The 19,142-nt window shown below is 38.0% G+C and overlaps 1 protein-coding gene across 3 annotated transcripts in view; it reads right to left on the reverse strand.

Moving 5' to 3' along the window:
* The window catches only part of LOC150088294 (colorectal mutant cancer protein), a 498,699-nt gene that overhangs the window by 235,025 nt on the left and 244,532 nt on the right, over positions 1-19,142 (reverse strand). For all 3 annotated transcript variants that reach the window (XM_090369448.1, XM_090369449.1, XM_090369450.1), the window contains 2 exons: positions 15,995-16,137; positions 5,483-5,698 (listed from right to left, as the gene is read on the reverse strand). In XM_090369448.1, the coding sequence (XP_090225574.1) occupies positions 5,483-5,698; positions 15,995-16,137 (359 nt within the window). The remainder of the gene's footprint in view (positions 1-5,482; positions 5,699-15,994; positions 16,138-19,142) is intronic.

Here is a 19,142-nt window from a genome sequence, read left to right on the forward strand (position 1 = left end):
CAGACTGGTGCAAGATTTTATGTTCACTGCATGAACTTTCCATAACTGCTCCTAGAGGGTCTCTAGGGGTAGTTATGGAAAGCATTTAATGCTTTCAATTTAAAGCATTTAATGTGTGGTATGACAGTAGCGAACGTGTGTAAAGTTCAAGGGAAAGTATTTCGAGAAGGAGAGATTCACAGAAGATTCAGATGATGACAATTAAGATAAGATCTTGCACCAGTCCGTGAATTAAATGATCATTTCTTGTATAATAGATTGCAGAGATAAGAACTGACTTTTAAAAAAATGCAATATCTAAAACTACTTTCATTAAAAGTATTTTAAAATTAGACAAACTTATCCACTCATGTATTCAGAAATTTATGTCTCCACTGATGGGTTATTATTATTTGTAGAAAAGGTTTACAGAAAATTTCAATGCATATTCAGTAGAACTGCAAACTCTTAGGCAAAAATTATCCAAATGAACATATAATGCTAAAATTAAAATACTGTAAACATATATGTTTCATTTTTTATGGTTCTTTAGTAAAAAAAAAAAATAAATAAATAAATAATGATAACAAATATTCAAATTCAATACATTACAAGTTATACAACAAGCCCAGCTTGCAATGCTGACTGCTGTTTGGTTAAAAAAGCTGATTAATATGCATGAAACATCTAATGCTTTAAATGTTAATTTCACTGATATATAAGTAGTTCACACATGTCCATAACAAATCTGATGAACTATATTTGGACACAGGATTTTGAAGATGCTCAAAGGAATTTATTTGAATAAATGTATTTATTATTTAGAATAAATAGACAGTTTCTTGAAAAGAAAAACACAAACGTATGGTAATAATTGAATGAAGGCATTTAACTGGTCCTTGAGGCTGTCGCAGACATTCTCTCAGATATGCCAGATAAGCTGTGCTTGCTATCTGGGAGTCTAAAACGTTGATGGAACTAATATTTAGGTGACACTCAAGTTAAGTGGATACAATTTCGACAAAGTCCAGACAGGCTGTGACAGCTAAATCCTCTGCTTACACCGTCATGATGGTGGGACTGTTAGTAATCCTGGGTAAAACCCTCATCTGGAAGCACACTGTAGGTGACCACCCAGGTGTGAACAAACGTAAGCAGGGGTCGAGGTGTAGTGCCCACACCACATGGAGAATGCCACCCCCCCCTCTGTGTTACCAGGCAATACTAGGTGGTAGATGATGCTCATCAAGCGGAGCAATACCACCACTTTGCTTATTGGAGGCTTGAAGTGGTGGGACCCATGTTTAGTCTCCAGAGCTACGTTCCTGCCAACCTTCCCCCTTTTTCCATCTTGCAGTATGATTGATGTCTTTTGAGGTTATGATGAACACCATGGCGAGATCCAAGCTTCCTTACACTCCGAGGGTACAACTCTAAAAAGGTGTTCGCAGAGCAGCAATAGGTTCAATCCAGTTAGTAAACTGGACCGAACCTATTGGTAAACTCTCTAGTAGGCTTCCGGATCAGCTAATGATAATCTTGCTATCTCTATTCTGCCAGATAGCAACTGGAGGGAGTCCGAGTAGTATGTATGAGGGGGGCATTTTCGAGGCCAATGCCCGGAATCAAGGATCTGGGTAGTATATTCTTACCATGCCATATCCAAAAATTTCATTACTTCATACAGCACGTCCATCCCCCCACTTTTTCTTACTATTGAATACACCATGAATAGTCAAACTAATAGAGCAAACTTATTTGCAAAGAAGACCTAAACCTCCCAAACACTTCCTAGTTCATTTCACAAATATATGTGGTCTCAGTTCTAATCTCAATGATGTCCATTTCCACTTACAGTCTGTCAAACCCCATGTACTTTTTCTGAGAGAATCTCAGTTATCGGTTGATTCAACCACTTCTCATCTCACTTGTCTAAATTATTCGCTGTATGATTCCTTTTGCTTCAAAGATGGTACTTGTGCATACGTCCATTCCAATATTCCATTTCAGAGACTTAGTAATTTGGAATCTTCTCTTTTCGATCTTCTCTGACTTAAAATCTCACAATCTCATTCTGTCAAATTTCACTTGAAATTCTTTGATTCCTCTCTTTGCAAATTGACTTTCTCCAGTCCAACTTTCCTAACAGTGAGGTAATTTTCCTTGGTGATTTTAATGTTCACAAGGCCAGCTGGCTTCCATTTTCTAGTCACACAGAGCAGCTAGTCAAGATGCTGAGGCTTTTGCAATTACTATTGACTTCACACAGATTGTTCATTTACCTACCAGAATACCAGACAATCCTAACCATACAGCCAAAATGCTTGCTCTTTTTCTCACAAGCAACCTTTCCGAGTACACGGTCGAAGTGAGTGGTCTTTTAGGCACCTCAGAACACAACTTAGTGATTGTCTCTTCTCCAATGGAGCCTTTATCTCAAGGCTATTTCCAACCTCGTGTTGTTTGGCATTACAAGAATGCAAAATGGGATGACCAGTGAGATTTCTTCTTTTCCTTGGTAGATTACTATTTCAAAACTTCTGATGAACATTTGCTCAGATCTTGTCAGTGAAATTATCTTGCAGGAATGGAATCCCTTATCCCACATTCCACCTTAAAATCTCATCCTTTATCTGAACCTTGGTTTTCTAATAAATGTGCTAAGGCTGTTCAAGGGAAGAATGTTTCACATCGTAAAAAAATGAAACTGAAGAATTGTTTCTAATTCTTCAGTTTCATTTTTTGCCTACACCACAGCTCCCAACAATTGTAAAGCAGTTATCAATCAGTTCAAACTAGATTTTGTACAGGCTAAGAGTAGAAAACTTGCTTCTTGCCCTAATGGTAGCCAAGCATTCTGGTTTCCTGCCAAAGCTATTGGCTGCAACTTTTGTCTATCTCTGCTCCCACCACTGTCAAAAACCAGATGGATCTATTGTCACTTCAGCTAAGGATAAAGCTGACCTGCTAGCATCGCATTTTTCTTCCAACTCGTGCATTAATGATCTTAATAAAGCACCTCCCACCATTCCCAGCATGCTCCATTCAATGCCTATGTGGTCTTCCCTCCAAGGATTTTGACGAATCTTGATGCTAAGAAAGCTCCAGGTCCTGATGGTATTTCTCCACTTGTTCTCGAATCCTGCGCTCCTGAACTTACTCCATTCTTTGCTGCCTTTTTTCACTTTCTTATTCCAAAGGTGTTTTTCCTTATGCTTGGAAATTTGCTCATATCCAGACAGTTCCTAAAAAGGGGGACAAATCCCCCCCATCCAATTATCGTTCCATTGCAATTACTTCTACTCTTTCTAAAATAATGGAGAAATCAATTAACCACCAACTCTTAAACTACCTAGAAACCTTCCGTCTGATCAACGATCACCAGTATGGATTCTGTCAGTATCGATTCACTGGTGATATTCTGGCTTATATTACCCATTTATGGACAAATTCAGTAGAAACGTTTGGTGAAACAGTTGACATCTTAAAGGCTTTCGATTGTGTTTGGCATAAAGGAAAGTTTGGCATAAACAAGCTTCCATCTTATGGTTTGCCAACCGTTTCTTGTAATTGGTTATCCAGTTTTCTCTTTTTTGGTTATCTTTGACTGCTCCTGAGGGTGATGGTATATGTCTCTCTGTCTTCTAACTTCTTCACTAATGCTGGCGTTCCCTCCGAGGTTCAGTTCTTTCCCCCACTCTTTTCCTCTTGTATATTAATGACCTTCTTCCATTGACCGGAAATCCTATCCATAGTTTTGCTGATGATAGCACATTGCATTTCACTTTCTAGTTTGTGAAACCTTGCCCTGCTCAATCAGCTTAAACTTCTCGAATGTCCGCTACCAGTTCCTTAAGTGCCAATCTCCAGGTAATTCTTCAGTAGGGTAAAGACAACTTAGTTGACTTCAATCCTTCTAAAACTCATCCTGTCTTATATCTCGCAAAAAGGATTCTTCTGCTCCTATGCTCTTTAGTGACAATCCGATTTCTAGGCGAGATGATATGCCTCCTCTTTTAGGAATTACCCTGACTTCTAATCTGTCTTGGCACAAGCACATTACAAATATTGCTTCCTCTGCATCTAAAAATCTTGGTTTTTCTCTTTCGCTCTTGGCATTTCTTTTCTTCCAAACAGCTGTTCACTCTGTACAAATCACAAATCCACCCTACCATGGAATATTGTTCCCACATCTGGGGCGGTGCCCCCAAAACTTCTCTCAGGCTTCTAGATTCCATTCAGAAGAGGGCAGTTAGGTTAATTAATGATTCCTCTCTAACAGAGTCTCTCCACTCACTGTCTCATGGACATATTGTTTCTGCTGCATGCCTCTTCTACAGATACTTCCATGGGCAATGTTCTTCTGAATTGGCTTCTATAATTTCCACTCTCTGTTTCAAAACAGTCCGAACACATGCCGCCACCAGCTAACATCCATTTACTGTCCAACTTCAAACTCACAGAACCAACTTTTCATCTTCCTCGTTTATTCATTCAACTGCCTTTTTCTGGAACAACTTTCCTTTATACGTATTTCCTGAAAATTACAGTCTACATAAGTTTACGTCTAATGTCAACAAATATCTTCTTTCATCTTCTCAACTTCCAATCCATGCATGGTACTAGTACTTATTATAGGTTCTAATAACGCTCGTGTTTGGGATTAAAAAAAAAAAAACTATAATCAACCAATTATAATCAGCAATCAACCACTTGCTGCCTTTAGCCAGCAAGTGGTTGATTGCTGTTACGAACTTCCAATTGTTGTTGCAGAAAGTTGATAGCTTAAATAAGTCCTTGGAAAAATTAGGCAAACTATTGGTAGAAATGGATAGGTGAAATGGGAAGATTTTTTTTTTTTTTTTTTTTTTGGCTGATGCTGTATAAGCTTGCATCATATATCATTACTAATGCTTAACTAACCTTCACCAATTTGTTTGGAAGTGGCAAATTGCTACTTGTTTGGAGGGGCTTAGATTTAAGTCTCATTATGTATTTGATTAGAGAGAGTCATTTTAGGTTTTCAGTCTGCAGAACACACAATTAACCTGTCCATACACACAATGAAAAGTTATACGTTGTACAGCATGCGTTTTTCAGCAGAGCATTTGATTAGGAGACTGAAAGCCACTTTTGTACCTTGGTCAATTATATATCCACAATTAAAATCCACAATGAATAAAAAATTAATATCCACAATAAATAAATAAAAAAATAGCACTCAAGTGGCCAGAAATTGCAGTGGATCCCATTTTTCTATTTTCACCTTTTATTTATTTCCTAAATGGAATCTGATAATCACATTTTAGATTTTTTATAAAAAAAAAAAACAAAAAGAAATAAATAACTTTCAAAGAAATCAGCAAAGTGTTTTTCTATTATATTTCCTAAATTTCATTATAAAGGAAACTAATTCCAATTATATTAACTAATGCACTTATAACATACAATAATGAAATATTCCCAAGTTTTCCACTCACATCTATGTAGGGCTCATTCTTACCCGCCTCTGTGATCTATCTCTATCCTCTCTAGCACTGGTGAGTGCAGCTCTTGTACGATTTAGTTCAGCCTCTTGCCTCCCCAATTGCTCCTGTAATGCTGTATTCTCTGTTCTCAGACCAAGTACTTCTTCTTGTAACTGAGTTATCTGAAGACTGTGACAAGAAGTAGCTCTATTCTCTGTGAGTCCTGTTAAGTCATCTGTTTCTCTACAATCCTGAAAAGAAAATAGTTCATGTACAGTAACAACAAAATTAACATTTATGAAACATTTTAAAAACATGAATCACCTGCTCATCTTTTTATCTTCTAGCTGAGTAGAGCTAAAGCATACACTGGTAAAGTACTAAACCAGAAAAGAAGCTGCAGAAGCATAAAAGGAATATATAGTTTCAAAAGTGGCAGATTACTGAATGTCATATTCATCATTTGTTACTGTATGCTACTGCAGCATGCCTAAACCTTTCAGTCAACTGCAGTCAACACTATGAAAATATTCAAGAATGGTCAAGAAACAATCTTGTATATCAAAAAAGATTTATAGGATTAGATATTAGCAACCAGTGTCTATCTTGTGGGGAGGGTGTACACCTGGGCCCCTGGCACTAAAGTTTACTTATATAATCAGGCCAAAATTAGTTATATTAAAAAAATAATAACTATAATAATGGAATATGGAAAATTTAAAAACAAAAATAAATAAAGAAAGATGTTTAAACAGAAAATAAAACAATATATAGTAAAACATACTTGTACGTACTAAGCTTAGATTTAAGGCAAAGGAATCAAAACTTAGAAGTACTTATAGGCCACACAATCAGTTCACACAGGCCTGTGAATCACACTCAGTACACTGGCATAGCATATTAAAAGTAGTATTTTCGCATATTTTCCTCTTGAATAAAAAATATGCGATGACCAGAAATAATTATGAAATTTCACATAATTTAGGAATTTTATTTAAGTTTTATATTAGTGTATCTCCTCAAAGTATCACCATAAATTTACCATTATTTTTATATAGTAAAAGATAACACTTGAGACCTGCAAGTGGCCTACCAATTTGACATGCTGGGTATACATGGCAGAAACTCTGGCAGAAAAGACAAATATAGTAATTTCTGCCAGAGTTAAGTTGTATTGGGAGTAAACTAAATGGCATGCTGCTGCTGCTACTGCCACAGATCATAAAAATAACATTAGGCCGCATATGGCTCACAGACTGCTAATTTGACATATCTGATCTGTGGCCACAAAATTGAGCCTAGCCACAGCCCCAGAAAGGTGCACAAATTCTGGTCAGTCAGCTGAGAATGAGTTTGGAGACAATGCTAATTATGTGGCCTATATATTATTCCAGCAACAAAGTTTAACAGAAGATGTGTCATACCGTGGAGGCTGTTCTCGGACACTGGAGATACTGATCAGAGTGTGTACTTCTCTTGCAGCCACACTCAACAACACTTTTAATTCTTGTAATACCTATATTCGAAATTTCCCCGGAAATGGATCCTTAATGCAGAAACTTGATATGCTGCTAGGATCCAAAACTGAATTACAATCAGGGAATGGCACATATGCTCCTGAGTATGTAACTAACCACTGTATTGATGGAGAAACGCAGAAAAATATCAGCTCTGAATTATAGGTTACTGAAAAAGTGTTTCCAGAAATAAGAATCGATTTTTTTATAAAGTATGGTGGAGCTCCAGTTTAAGATTGGTTCACTTTACGATATGTGGTTATTGTGATCCCATTTGCGAATAAAATTTTAATTGTATTAAACGGTTCTGATAAGCGAAAATAGGAGGAATATTATTCACAGACTGTAAAAGTAAAGATATAAAGCATAAATTAACAAAATTAAATGATACGTGAAAAGCGGAAGAATATTTTCCACAGGTTAGCAAAATGAAAATAAATTTATGCTTGCGTACATAGCTTAACTAATATTGTAATATGTACATGCTAATTGATATTTTTGTTCACTGACATTTTTTTTTTTTTTTTGTTGTAAAATTTAAAACAGTGAAAAAAGATGAGCAATCAATAACGAAGAACACGGCACACCCAAATTGTGGAGTAACAAGATTAAAAAAATTTAAAAAAATAGGAATGAAGAGAAGCTTTTGAAAATTTATGTTTTTTGTATGATTGCAGAGGAAGGGGAAACACATTTCACCATAACAACAGCATAAAAACCCACAGAATTCCAGCTATCTGTACTATCACAAATGCAATAAGATCGAGTTTTCTACTTGTTTATAATTATATTGCACTAACAGAAAAGATCAATAAACCTGAAACTGCAAATTGTTTTTACTGTTTTATGGTTGTGACTTCCAGAAATATCACAATGGATTTCAAAATTTATTCTTATAACCAAACATATGATAATGATGAAAGTGTAGTGCATTGATTTCTGAAATTTTATTCTATAAAATGACTGATTCTACTAACCAGTAACCACGTTAAGAGGAGTCTATTTATTTCACTTTATGATGGACTTGGCTTACGACTGTCTCCGACTGGACACATGGTCCTTCATCTCAGCCAATAGCAGCCTTTGTAAACATGTTGACAATATGTTTTGTTTTGCATCCTTTAGTTGAAGTGATTTTTTTGTGTTGTGCTTTAATCAGTATATTAGTTTCTCACACATAAAACTACCAAAAATGATAATGTAGAATGTCTATTTCATTATCTTCAAAGATATCGAGAAGTATTGGAAACTTGTTTGTTTGTTTTATTTATTTAATTTTTATTTATTTTAATTATTTTAAAATATATATATATATATATATTTTTTTTTAATAGAAGAACGGGACCAGGGTATGTCTCATAGGGGAGGGGGGGGAAAGTAGATGACAATGTAGAGCAGATATCCTCTTTTAAGAGGATAAAATGTGATATTGTTATATACATTGGCACTATTGATTTTAAGAGTAGGAGAACTGAGGACTTATTTAACAAGTAGAGGGCACTGTTTGGACAAAGTTGTAAGGTGTAAGTGTGTGGCAGAGAGTTAAGATTGAATTTGAAAGTTTTTGACTGAATCTGCAATTCTGCCCAGGCTTGTAAGGAAGAAGTACATGTTCAGAGACTTGTCAATCAGTTCAACTTAGAGAGAATGTGCAAAGCTAATCAATTAGAATTTTTCTCAGTGTGGACTGTGATCTTTAACAGAGAGACTGTTTCTACAGGGATGGGATGTATTTAAATAGAAGGAGTGAAAGAATATCTGCAGATGCTACTGAGGCAGTGATATGTGGGTTGGAAAAATGCTAGCTTAGTGGGGGAGATACACAGACTAATAGATTAATTAGAGCTAGAGGCAGGAGTGAAAGTCATTCTCATTGCTCCTACTGGAACATGCAGCAGCCTGGAAAGCAAGTTGTTGTGGATTTCAAGCCCTGCTGTGGGTCATCATGAAACATGTAAATACATGAGATGTGTTAGGGTAATTAAGAGTAAGAACATATGCATATTACTTACATGTACACTAATGCTAGGAGCATTGTAAATAAATCTGATGAATTTGATGAAGTCATCAAATGGAAAAATTATAGGGCTGGGGAGACATTATGTCACAAAGACATAAATGATACTGAATTTGACTATTGGAAGTACAATGTATACAGAAAAGACAGACAGAATAGGAGTGGGGGAGGAGGATTATGCTCCTAATTAAGAAGCACATCAAATCTAAGGCAGTGTAACCAGTTGACATGGGTGACCCGTGCAATGTTGAATCAATTTAGAGACATAAACAATGGGAAAACATAAGTGAGAGTAGGGGAGCGCTACAGGACTAATGATGGTAATGAGTATACCAAACAACTATACAGAGAAATAGAGAGGGGCAGTAAATCAGAATGTCATATAATGGGGATTTCAATTTTCCACATGTTTACTGGAATTTGTCAGTTGGTCACCCACACACACTAGCAAGGCTTTTGTAGATTTACTGGATGCATGTTTTCTACATCAGCATGTTAGAGAGGTAATAAAAGGAAGCAGTACCCTTGATATGATAATCAGCAGTGACCCTTCGTGGATTAAGAATCTGCAGGTAAAAGACCCACTAGGTGGCAGTGATCACAATGGACTAATGTGGATTTTAATTAAAGATATAACTACTGTCAAGGGTAAAGGAAAAGGCTTTTGTAAAAGTGACTTCAGCGTTCTCAGACAGTTTTTAAATTCTATATAGTGAGAACTGATGATGTTACAAACTGCAAATTCTAAATGGGAATCATTCAGGGAAGTAATCATAAAAGCTACTAGGCTTCTCTTACCAAATAACGAATAACCTAAATGGATGTCAGATGAGACGAGGAAACTTCACACACCTTCTGTGAAGGTGTGTGAAGTTTCCTCGTCTGAAGAAAAGAAGGTTCAAGAATTGAAATAGGAAGGTGTGTGAAGGCCTTGTAAAAGACCACCTCCATGATGAATTGGCATTCTTGGCTCCTAAGAAGCGGTCCAATTTCTGTGATTAACTGTCTACATTGATTTTCATAGATTACACAGTCATATAGAACTTGTGCCCAATCCTCACTTTTGCCACAGGGTACAGTGGGGGGTCATGGGCCAGCCCCAAAGAGTGCAATTTAGCTTTAAGGGATCCACTGACATTTCTATTGACAGATGACATGTCAACAGAAATGTGGTATAAAGTCCTGGAGCATAACACTTAGGTGGTTTTGGGCTAACCATAGCCATCTGTGGAAAAAACCTTTTGGTAGTAGCATCATTTGTCTCTTGCTCCCATTCAGTTTCCCATATCTGATGTAGCCGTGCGGCAATTTGTCGTTTCTCTACCTTGATGTCATTGGCAAGGTTTGGGATTATGCCTAGGAAACCCATAGTGATTCCTTTTTTAAAGTTTATAATATAGCCCTTTTTTTGCAATTTCAAGGTGCAGTGGTAGGGTACCAGACAAAACTTGCAGGGCCAGGATACTAACTGTACGGTTAGTTATTGTTAATAAGATTTGTGAACTCAGTTAGTAGTAGCACCTTTGGTCTCTTGCTCCTATTCAGTTTGCCATATCTGATATAGCCGTGTGGCAATTTGTCGTTTCTACAGGAAGAGGTCCAAGTTCCTTGACTGCTATTTAATTTTGCTCTTTTTATAACTATGGCTGTGTGATGGAACCATACGCCAGCAACCATAGGAGATTACAGGTAAAAAACACTGCTCTGTAAATGAGTGCCATGGTTCTACGTTTGAGACCCCAATCGGCTCAGCTGATTCTGGCAATGATTCCAGCATAATTTTGGACTTTTCTGGCCAAGTATGACAGGTGTGATAGTGTTAATTTGGAGTCTAGAATTATGCCTAAGTATTTCAATTCTTGGATCATGTGAAATGAGGTATCACCTATTTTTATCACTGGTGGTTGTCTTATATTTAGACTTCCTTTCAGTAGGATACATTTAATTTTTTCTGCCAAAATTCTGAGCATGTGGGTTAGCCTTCTTCAAAATAACTGTACAATCCTACACCAACCATTATTAAATAAATTAGCATTGTGTTGTATTAAAATAATAATGTTTAAAAATAACTAAATGCACAAGGCATTAAGAGTAAGAGTTTCATATCTGTATAATATCGGTGTAGATACACCATAGATTCCCACACTACCATAGTAGTTTCTTAAGAGTTATCTATGGTGTATCTACACCGATATTATATAGATATTAAAATAATAATGATAAAAATAAAATGAAATAAATAGAATTATATAATTACACTGGATAAAACTGATAAAAAAAGGTAACTGTCTGTACAATACAATATAGAGTTTTTAAATTTTTAAAATAAGTAAATGCACAAGGCATAATACTTTAAGAGTTTGGTATCTATATAATATCGGTGTTTAGATACACCATAGATAACTCTTAATAAACTACAAAGTAGTTTATTAAGAGTTATCTATGGTGTCTGCAATACCAGGGTACCTGCCCACCCACTGATGATCGGCCAATAGCCGTGAAACAGTGCTGTCTGGGTGGTGGTACTCAACTGAGAATAAGTAACAATAGCCTTCTCTATTAGTGAAGCGTTACTTATTCGAAGTAGTGCAATATCATGGCAACTCGTCGTGAAGGCAGAGCACAATATGAGAAAGAGCAAATGATGCCTACAACAACTACTTTGTAGTTTATTAAGAGTTATCTATGGTGTATCTAAACACCGATATTATATAGATACCAAACTCTTAAAGTATTATGCCTTGTGCATTTACTTATTTTAAATATTGACATCTACACCTCTTGGCATCTCTCATATTGTGTGATTAACTTCACAACTGGGTCGTCATGTCTGCAATACCAGGGTACCTGCCCACCCACTGATGATCGGCCAATAGCCGTGAAACAGTGCTGTCTGGGTGGTGGTACTCAACTGAGAATAAGTAACAATAGCCTTCTCTATTAGTGAAGCGTTACTTATTCGAAGTAGTGCAATATCATGGCAACTCGTCGTGAAGGCAGAGCACAATATGAGAAAGAGCAAATGATGCCTACAACAACTACTTTGTAGTTTATTAAGAGTTATCTATGGTGTATCTAAACACCGATATTATATAGAGTTTTTAAAATACAATAACCAATGTAGATAAAACACAAGATAATAAAACCGATAAAAGCGCTAAAATACCGAAGCTTTCAGAGGCATTCACCTCCTTTTTCAATGGTGAAGCTTATCATATGGCACATCCTTCAATATCAGCAGGCTCACGGTTCACAGCACGTGTTTCTACAGGAGCATGGGCAGTATTTGCCCATTACTGCAGTTGTCTGAGTGCTACGTTTGCTCTATCTTCCACCATCCTTCTGGTGTTATCTTTTACCAATAAGACAAGGTCGTCAGCAAAGGCAACCAGTATCTGTATGGCCTAAAACTTTTGTCAGGAATTCATCAAGCAGAGAGGTCCAAAAGAATGGACCTAGTACTGAAACCTGTGGGCAACCTTTTGTAACTGGACGTTTTATTTCTCGGAACTGTGTGCATACTGCTACACACCTATTACAAGATAGGTGTTTATACATTGATATAGAATTTGTGGTACATTTGTCTGGTGGAGTCTTCTGAGGATACCTGGCCAACAGAGGGTGTCAAATGCATCAGCAGAGTCAATAGATATTGCCAGCATGTACTTTTGATCACTGTTATTTATTGTTGTTAGGATATACACCAATGAGCCAAAACATTATGACCACCTACCTAATATGATGTTGGTCCTCCATGTGCAGCCAAAACAGCTCGTACCTGGCGAGGCATGGATGCTACAAGATTTCTAAATGTGTCTTGTGGTATCTAGTACCAACAGATCCTTTAATTCCTGTAAGGTCCGTGGTTGAGACACCACAGATTGGAGTTGCTGTTCCAATACAAACCACAGATGCTTGATGAGATTGATGTCTGGAGAATTTGGAGGTCAGGGAATTACCTGGAAGTTTTCCTCATGTTCTGCGAACCAGACTCGAACAATTTGGGCAGTGTGGCATGGCACATTATCCTGCTAAAAGATGGCACTGCCAGAGGGGAAGACTGTTGCCATGAAAGAGTGTACCTGGTCAGCAATGATGTTTAGGTAGGTGGTAGATGTCAAAGTGTCCGGCACATGGATGACTGGACCCAGGGTATCACAGCAGAACATTGCCCAAAGCATGACACTGCTGCAACCGGCAGTGTCATGCTTTGTGCATCCAGGCGTCATCCCCAGGTAAATGATGCATACATACCCAGTCTTCCACATGGTGCAACAGGAAACGTGATTCATCAGACCAGACAACCTTCTTCCAATCACTCAAGGTCCAGTTTCGATGCTCGCATGCCCATTGTTGTTGTTGTTGTTATTATTTGGTTTTTAGGAGCATTAGCAACTAAGGCCATATTGCTCCGGGGATATGCGGTGATCATTCCCTGAGCTTTCCACATCCCCCATATTTGGTGGCTCACGGGCTCGAACCCCAGTCTAATCAAGAAGTGTGTGTGCTACACACTGCTGCTCCTGCCCACCTGGCTGCGTGCCCATTATAGGCGCTGTCACCGGTGAACCGTGGTTAGCATGGGCACTCGGAGTGGCCTGCGGCTACGCAGCCCCATTTATAAGCAGGGTTCGAAAATGGAATGCCTACTTCCGTCACCAACATTCCAATTACCAGCGAGTTGCGCCACAGTCGCCCTTCTGTTGCCACCTACCATCCAGGAGAGCCTTCGCTCACCTCGAGCATTGATAAGCCGTGGTCATCCAACACCTCGCTGGCAGTTCGCGGGTTCCCCCTCCTCGGACAACTTTCGGTAAGTACCAAGCACGACTGACCATGAGCATCCCACTAGCCAGGCCGTTTCAGACATGCTCTGACCCAGTTGTCTGGCCATTACAATTTGACCTTTGTCAAACTTGATTAAGTCCACTGCCTTTCCCATCTGAAGAACAAGAGTAACACTGATTAACAGAGCTCAGTATCAGGTCTTTTTTATACCGTGTCCCAAGCCGCACACATGCCATAGTTCACCTGCAATTACTTTGATTTGCATAACAACTTGCTGGTCATAATGTTTTGGCTCATTAGCATAGGATGCAAAAAAGCAAGCTTATGCAGTATCAGAAAAAAAAAAAAAAAAAAAAGCCATTCCCATTTCAACCCTCCGTTCGTTCGAAATACCTGTCTAGCTGAGCCTTAAATTTATTTAGGCAATCAACTTCCACAACAAGGGATGGAAGTCTGTTCCACCAACCAACTATCCGCTGGCTAAAGGCAAATTTCCGCACATCTATCCTACATCTGTCTTTAACACTGTGCTTAAAAGCTATCTCACCGACAGAGCAATCAAGATAAAAGCTCCCTACAAAGAAATAGAAAGAAAAATATATAGAGGGTGCCCACAGGGGTCAGTACTTGGACCAACAATGTGGAACCTCCTGATGGACCAGTTTCTAAACAAGGATCTGGAAGGTTTCTGCTCACAAGCCTTCGCGGACGACCTCATCTTAACAATAGGAGCTAATTCCAGGGCACAACTGGAAAACCATGCTGTGCAAATTCTCCAAGACTGCGCCACACACCATTTACTACAAATCTCACCGATGAAGGCCAACTCCATACTCTTAAAAGGAACACTGAACATCCACAGACCACCCCAAATTAAAATTGGCACTAGAACAACAAGGCTCAGCACAGAGCTCAAACACCTGGGCGTCATCTTGGATACCCGCTTATCCTTCAAACCGCACCTAAACTACGTAAGAAGAAAAATAAGAAACTGCACTGCCTTAATAAACAGAATTGCCCGAAGAGACTGGGGATTGAAACAGAGAACTATGATATTTTATTATAAAGCAGCCTTCTTACCAATCGCAACATACGCAGCTGGTGCCTGGTACAAAAAGGCCAGCACAGCTGCAAACCTAAGAATACTTCATTCCATACATAGAATCATGCTACTCACTGCTACTCACGCCTGCAGAACAGTGAGCACACACGCTCTGCAAGTCATCGCAGGAATCCTCCCCTTAGACCTAGAGGTGGTGAGGAGAGGCATCCTCCATGAGCTCGCTAAAGGCAATGCTTGTACACACCTTGACTTCAACGGAGATCCAGGAAATAACTGCATTGCGGAAAAAAGAAGACTCCAGACCCACTTGCTGCAGGCATGGCAGGCACGATGGGATGTCTCCATCAAAGGTCGGATAACAAATAAATTCTTTCCAAATATAGATAGATTCCAACCTAAATTACCAACCTGGTACGCACCTGGTCTGTTTGTGACGTACCTACTCACAGGACATGGTGCCTTAAACGCCAAACTAACAACTCTGGGAATAATTGAAAATCCAAATTGCACTTGTGGCGTTCCAGAAACTTGGTCGCACCTAATGTATGACTGCCAATACGACGACATCCGCTGCCAGCTGGTGACAAGACTACAACATTCACCCAAGGACCAGGAGCAATTCATTCTGGACGATAAAGGACCATATATGGCATTCACCGAATTTGCACAGAAACTGTTTAACAGACGCCGAGCCACACTAGCCCAACAAGCAAATAACAACACAACTGGAAACTAAATGAGACAAGCTACTATTCCCACAACAAATTCTATACCTCCAACAAGAATAAAAGGACATGGTCTACAACTCTGCGACTGACTGAACCCTGAATCTGCAAAAGGGCCACAAGGACCTGAACCATGCAGCTTCGCTGCCATCAAGACTCGTTAGGGACCAGAATCGAGCATCTGACTCGATTCCTTTCCAACCCTACCACGGTGGGGCAGAGACTCCTTGTCTCCCCTCGCCGATCCCCCCCCTTCCTTCACTGGTGAGGCATCTCCTCTATCGCTCCCATATTTCTATCTTTACCCCCCAGTAAAAATTTCATTAATTTTTCATATTTTAAATTATTGTTAATATAAAAACATTAAAGTGATATTTAAAATATTATTTACTACAAAGAACTAAATGAAATCCACCTGGAAAAGTTTCAATGCCTACCTGTAATGCTCTGTCTTCTGAGCTTTCATTATCACCCAAACCACTGCTTGCCTCTTCACCTTCATGAAGGATAGTCCGAGAAATTTCCACATGTGAATCTTCCTCGCCCCCAAATCGTGACAGCTCTACATTAGAATCATTTCCTATAAGTTTAAACAACTTTATTTTAAAGTGAATTTTAATTAATGATTAAAAATAGACTGTTACAAAATTATAAAAATTGAAATGAAATCACTCAAAACAGTTTTTTGTGTGTGTTAAGCAGTTAAAATTAAGTAAGAAATACATTTTCAAGTGGAAAAAACTTATTGTGGGAACAGAAGGAAAAAAAAGCATTATTAGTACATAGTTTGTGGTCAAGCGGTGGTTTCTCAAAACTCTACGATCAGTTCCCTTGTGTTGAATACAGTACCCTGTATTCAACACAAGGTAGTGTGACAGGTATGTGGTTTATATAGTGTAGTAGAGTTCATCTGGCTTCTTAGCCTAGGGGCTCGTGGATCACCACCAATTCCTAGGTACCATACCAGGTGTGGGGAGCCAGGCCAAGTAGAAGGATCAAGCTCTCTGGCTAGCAAACTCTGGCCTAGATTTACAAGGAGGGGCTATAAAAAAAGGAAGAAAAAAAAAAAAAAAGAGGAAGTCTTTATTGGAAAGGAGAGCCGGGATAACAGTTCAAACTTTGAATGATAAGTGGAGGTAAAATTGGTGGTGGTAGGAAGACCGCCACTAGAAACTGACAGAAAACAGGAGAGCACCCCTGCAAACCATCCTGGGGGAGACCATTAAGCAAAACAAAAACATTTAGGTAGGTAGGGCCCAAACATGTGAATATTTGGGACAGGAGGTGGGGAGGAAGTGGGCAGTGCCTGGAATTTGATGACGGAGAATTAAAGAGAATTAAAGATGAAGGAGAATTAAAGCATGGGTGTCCTCTACACAGGATTCTGGTAGCCAACTTCAAAAAAACATGTAAAATCAGAAGAATCTGACATTCCCACTGGGCAGACCATATGAAACCAGTATCAGCATCCCATGCTATGCCACCTAAGAAGAAAACACTATGGCATAAGCAAGAGCAGTTAGGGACGCAACCAAGCTTGATTCCCCCGCTCCCCAAAAAAAAAACTAGTCACGATTGGGGGCACCCTATCATGGAGATCATAACATAAACCAGCCAATATTCCTATTATACCTAAATTCACATGAATGTTTCAATTTTTTTTTTTTTTACATATGCAGATAGTTCCTGACTTTACGAGTTAATTTGTTCCTAGCATGTGCTCATAAAGCGAAAACTCGTAAGGCAGGAATATATTTATAATAGACAATGCTAAAAATAGGGGTTACGTTCTCAACAATGAAATTGGTTAGCTGATTAGTTTATGTTTAAACAATGATTGATTTATCCAAAGAAATGAAAATGTAGCCTATAAAATCAAGCAATTTATAATAATAAAGAAATTATTTATGACTTACAAATGTTAAAGAATGTTTATTTTTCATCATCGACTAAATGCCCACTCATTGATCACTCATTATTGGCTCAGCACTCAGTTTATTGCACAAGGAATCATCTTCTTCAAAAAAGGCTTCAAGAGGTGTTTGTTTCCAAGATAATCTTCTCTTTTCTTTATAAATTTGAATAGCATGCATTTTTTAAGCATTTTTTAACAGCATGCACAAATTGCAACTAACACGATTTGCGCAGGTAACAAGTTTACGAAGCTTAAAAAAAGAAAAAAGGAATGGAGAGAAGTTCTGAAAATTTGTTTTTTATATAATTGAAGATTTCAGTAAAGGGGAAACACATTTCACCATAATAACGTAAAAAACCACACAAACCAGCTATGGGTGTTTTTGCAGCAACAACATGGAGTTTACTACCCATTTATAATTCCTTGCAGTAACAGAAAAGCCCAATAAACCAGAAAGTGCAAATTGTTTTTAATGTTTTATGGTCGTGACCTCCAGAAATGTGTTTTAGAAAAATATCACAAAGCCATTCAAAATTGGTTCTTACAACAGAACATATGATAACGATGAAAGTGTAGTGCATTTTAATGATTTGAATTTGGTAACTAATGCAATTTACACTATAAAAACGACCTTTTAGAAAGTTATACAGCAAAAATTTCAACTTCCGAGGTCATGGAACGAATTACCAAAAAACAATGTTATTCGGTTGACATTACGATATTTTCACAATATGATGGTATCACTGGAACGAATTAATTAATATTGTAAAGTGGGGTACACTGTATTGTATAGCTACATGTGTGGTTTGAAATGCAGTACAGGTAACCCTCATGAAAATGAAAGACCATGTGATATTGCACGTGCTACAGACCTAAATGAGGCAACGCCGAGAATTACAAAGAATGCAGAGAAAATAAAAACAACTTTTATACCAGGACCAACTCAAAGAGTAATTAAAATCCATTAGATTAAGACACAAAGAATTGGAAGAGATGGAACGGCTGTCATCTGTTTGGATAGAAAATCAAACGAACAACAAGTTTGCTTACGATAGAAGCAAAAGCATTAGCAATATTTTATTACGTAATAGTCGTAATAAAATACGTAAGTATTTTATTACGATTATTTATTGTGTTTGGTAATGTTTTGGTTACAAATGTGTGTTCAATCTTGGGTGGTCGGCACCTAACCCTATTTTTCCCATAGGGCCAGTTGCTTATATTGCACGATTTTGTATTGCACGAGGGTTTCTAGGAACACAACTATCGTGCTATATGAGGACTGACTGTATCTTCCTTCAACAATGCTTTGAACCCCATAAATGGTCCAAAATAAAAATATAACAGTTTGCACGTTGATTGCATATGATTTCCAAATGTATGAATGATGGAAGAATAATTTCATATTAACAGAGAAACAATTTTTGCAATTCTGACAGAAAATTTGGCAAACAGAAGATCTAAGATGCGTTCATTCCACACTGGTTCATGTTTAATACTTTCAAGACAGTATTAAAAGAAAGTATTAGTATCAGCCAAGGAAGTCACAGGCTGTTTGCAGCATGGGCCAAAGAAAAAAGAAAAGTAAAAAGTCAATAAATAAAGATTATGTGCTCTTCCCCCCTTACGTAAGTGACTATCCAGTTGACCTTTGAATTTCTCCAAAATGT

This window comes from Mastigoproctus giganteus, chromosome 3, assembly GCF_048544385.1.
Source record: "Mastigoproctus giganteus isolate SK-2022 chromosome 3, ASM4854438v1, whole genome shotgun sequence".
Classification (NCBI taxonomy): Eukaryota; Metazoa; Arthropoda; class Arachnida; order Uropygi; family Thelyphonidae; genus Mastigoproctus; species Mastigoproctus giganteus.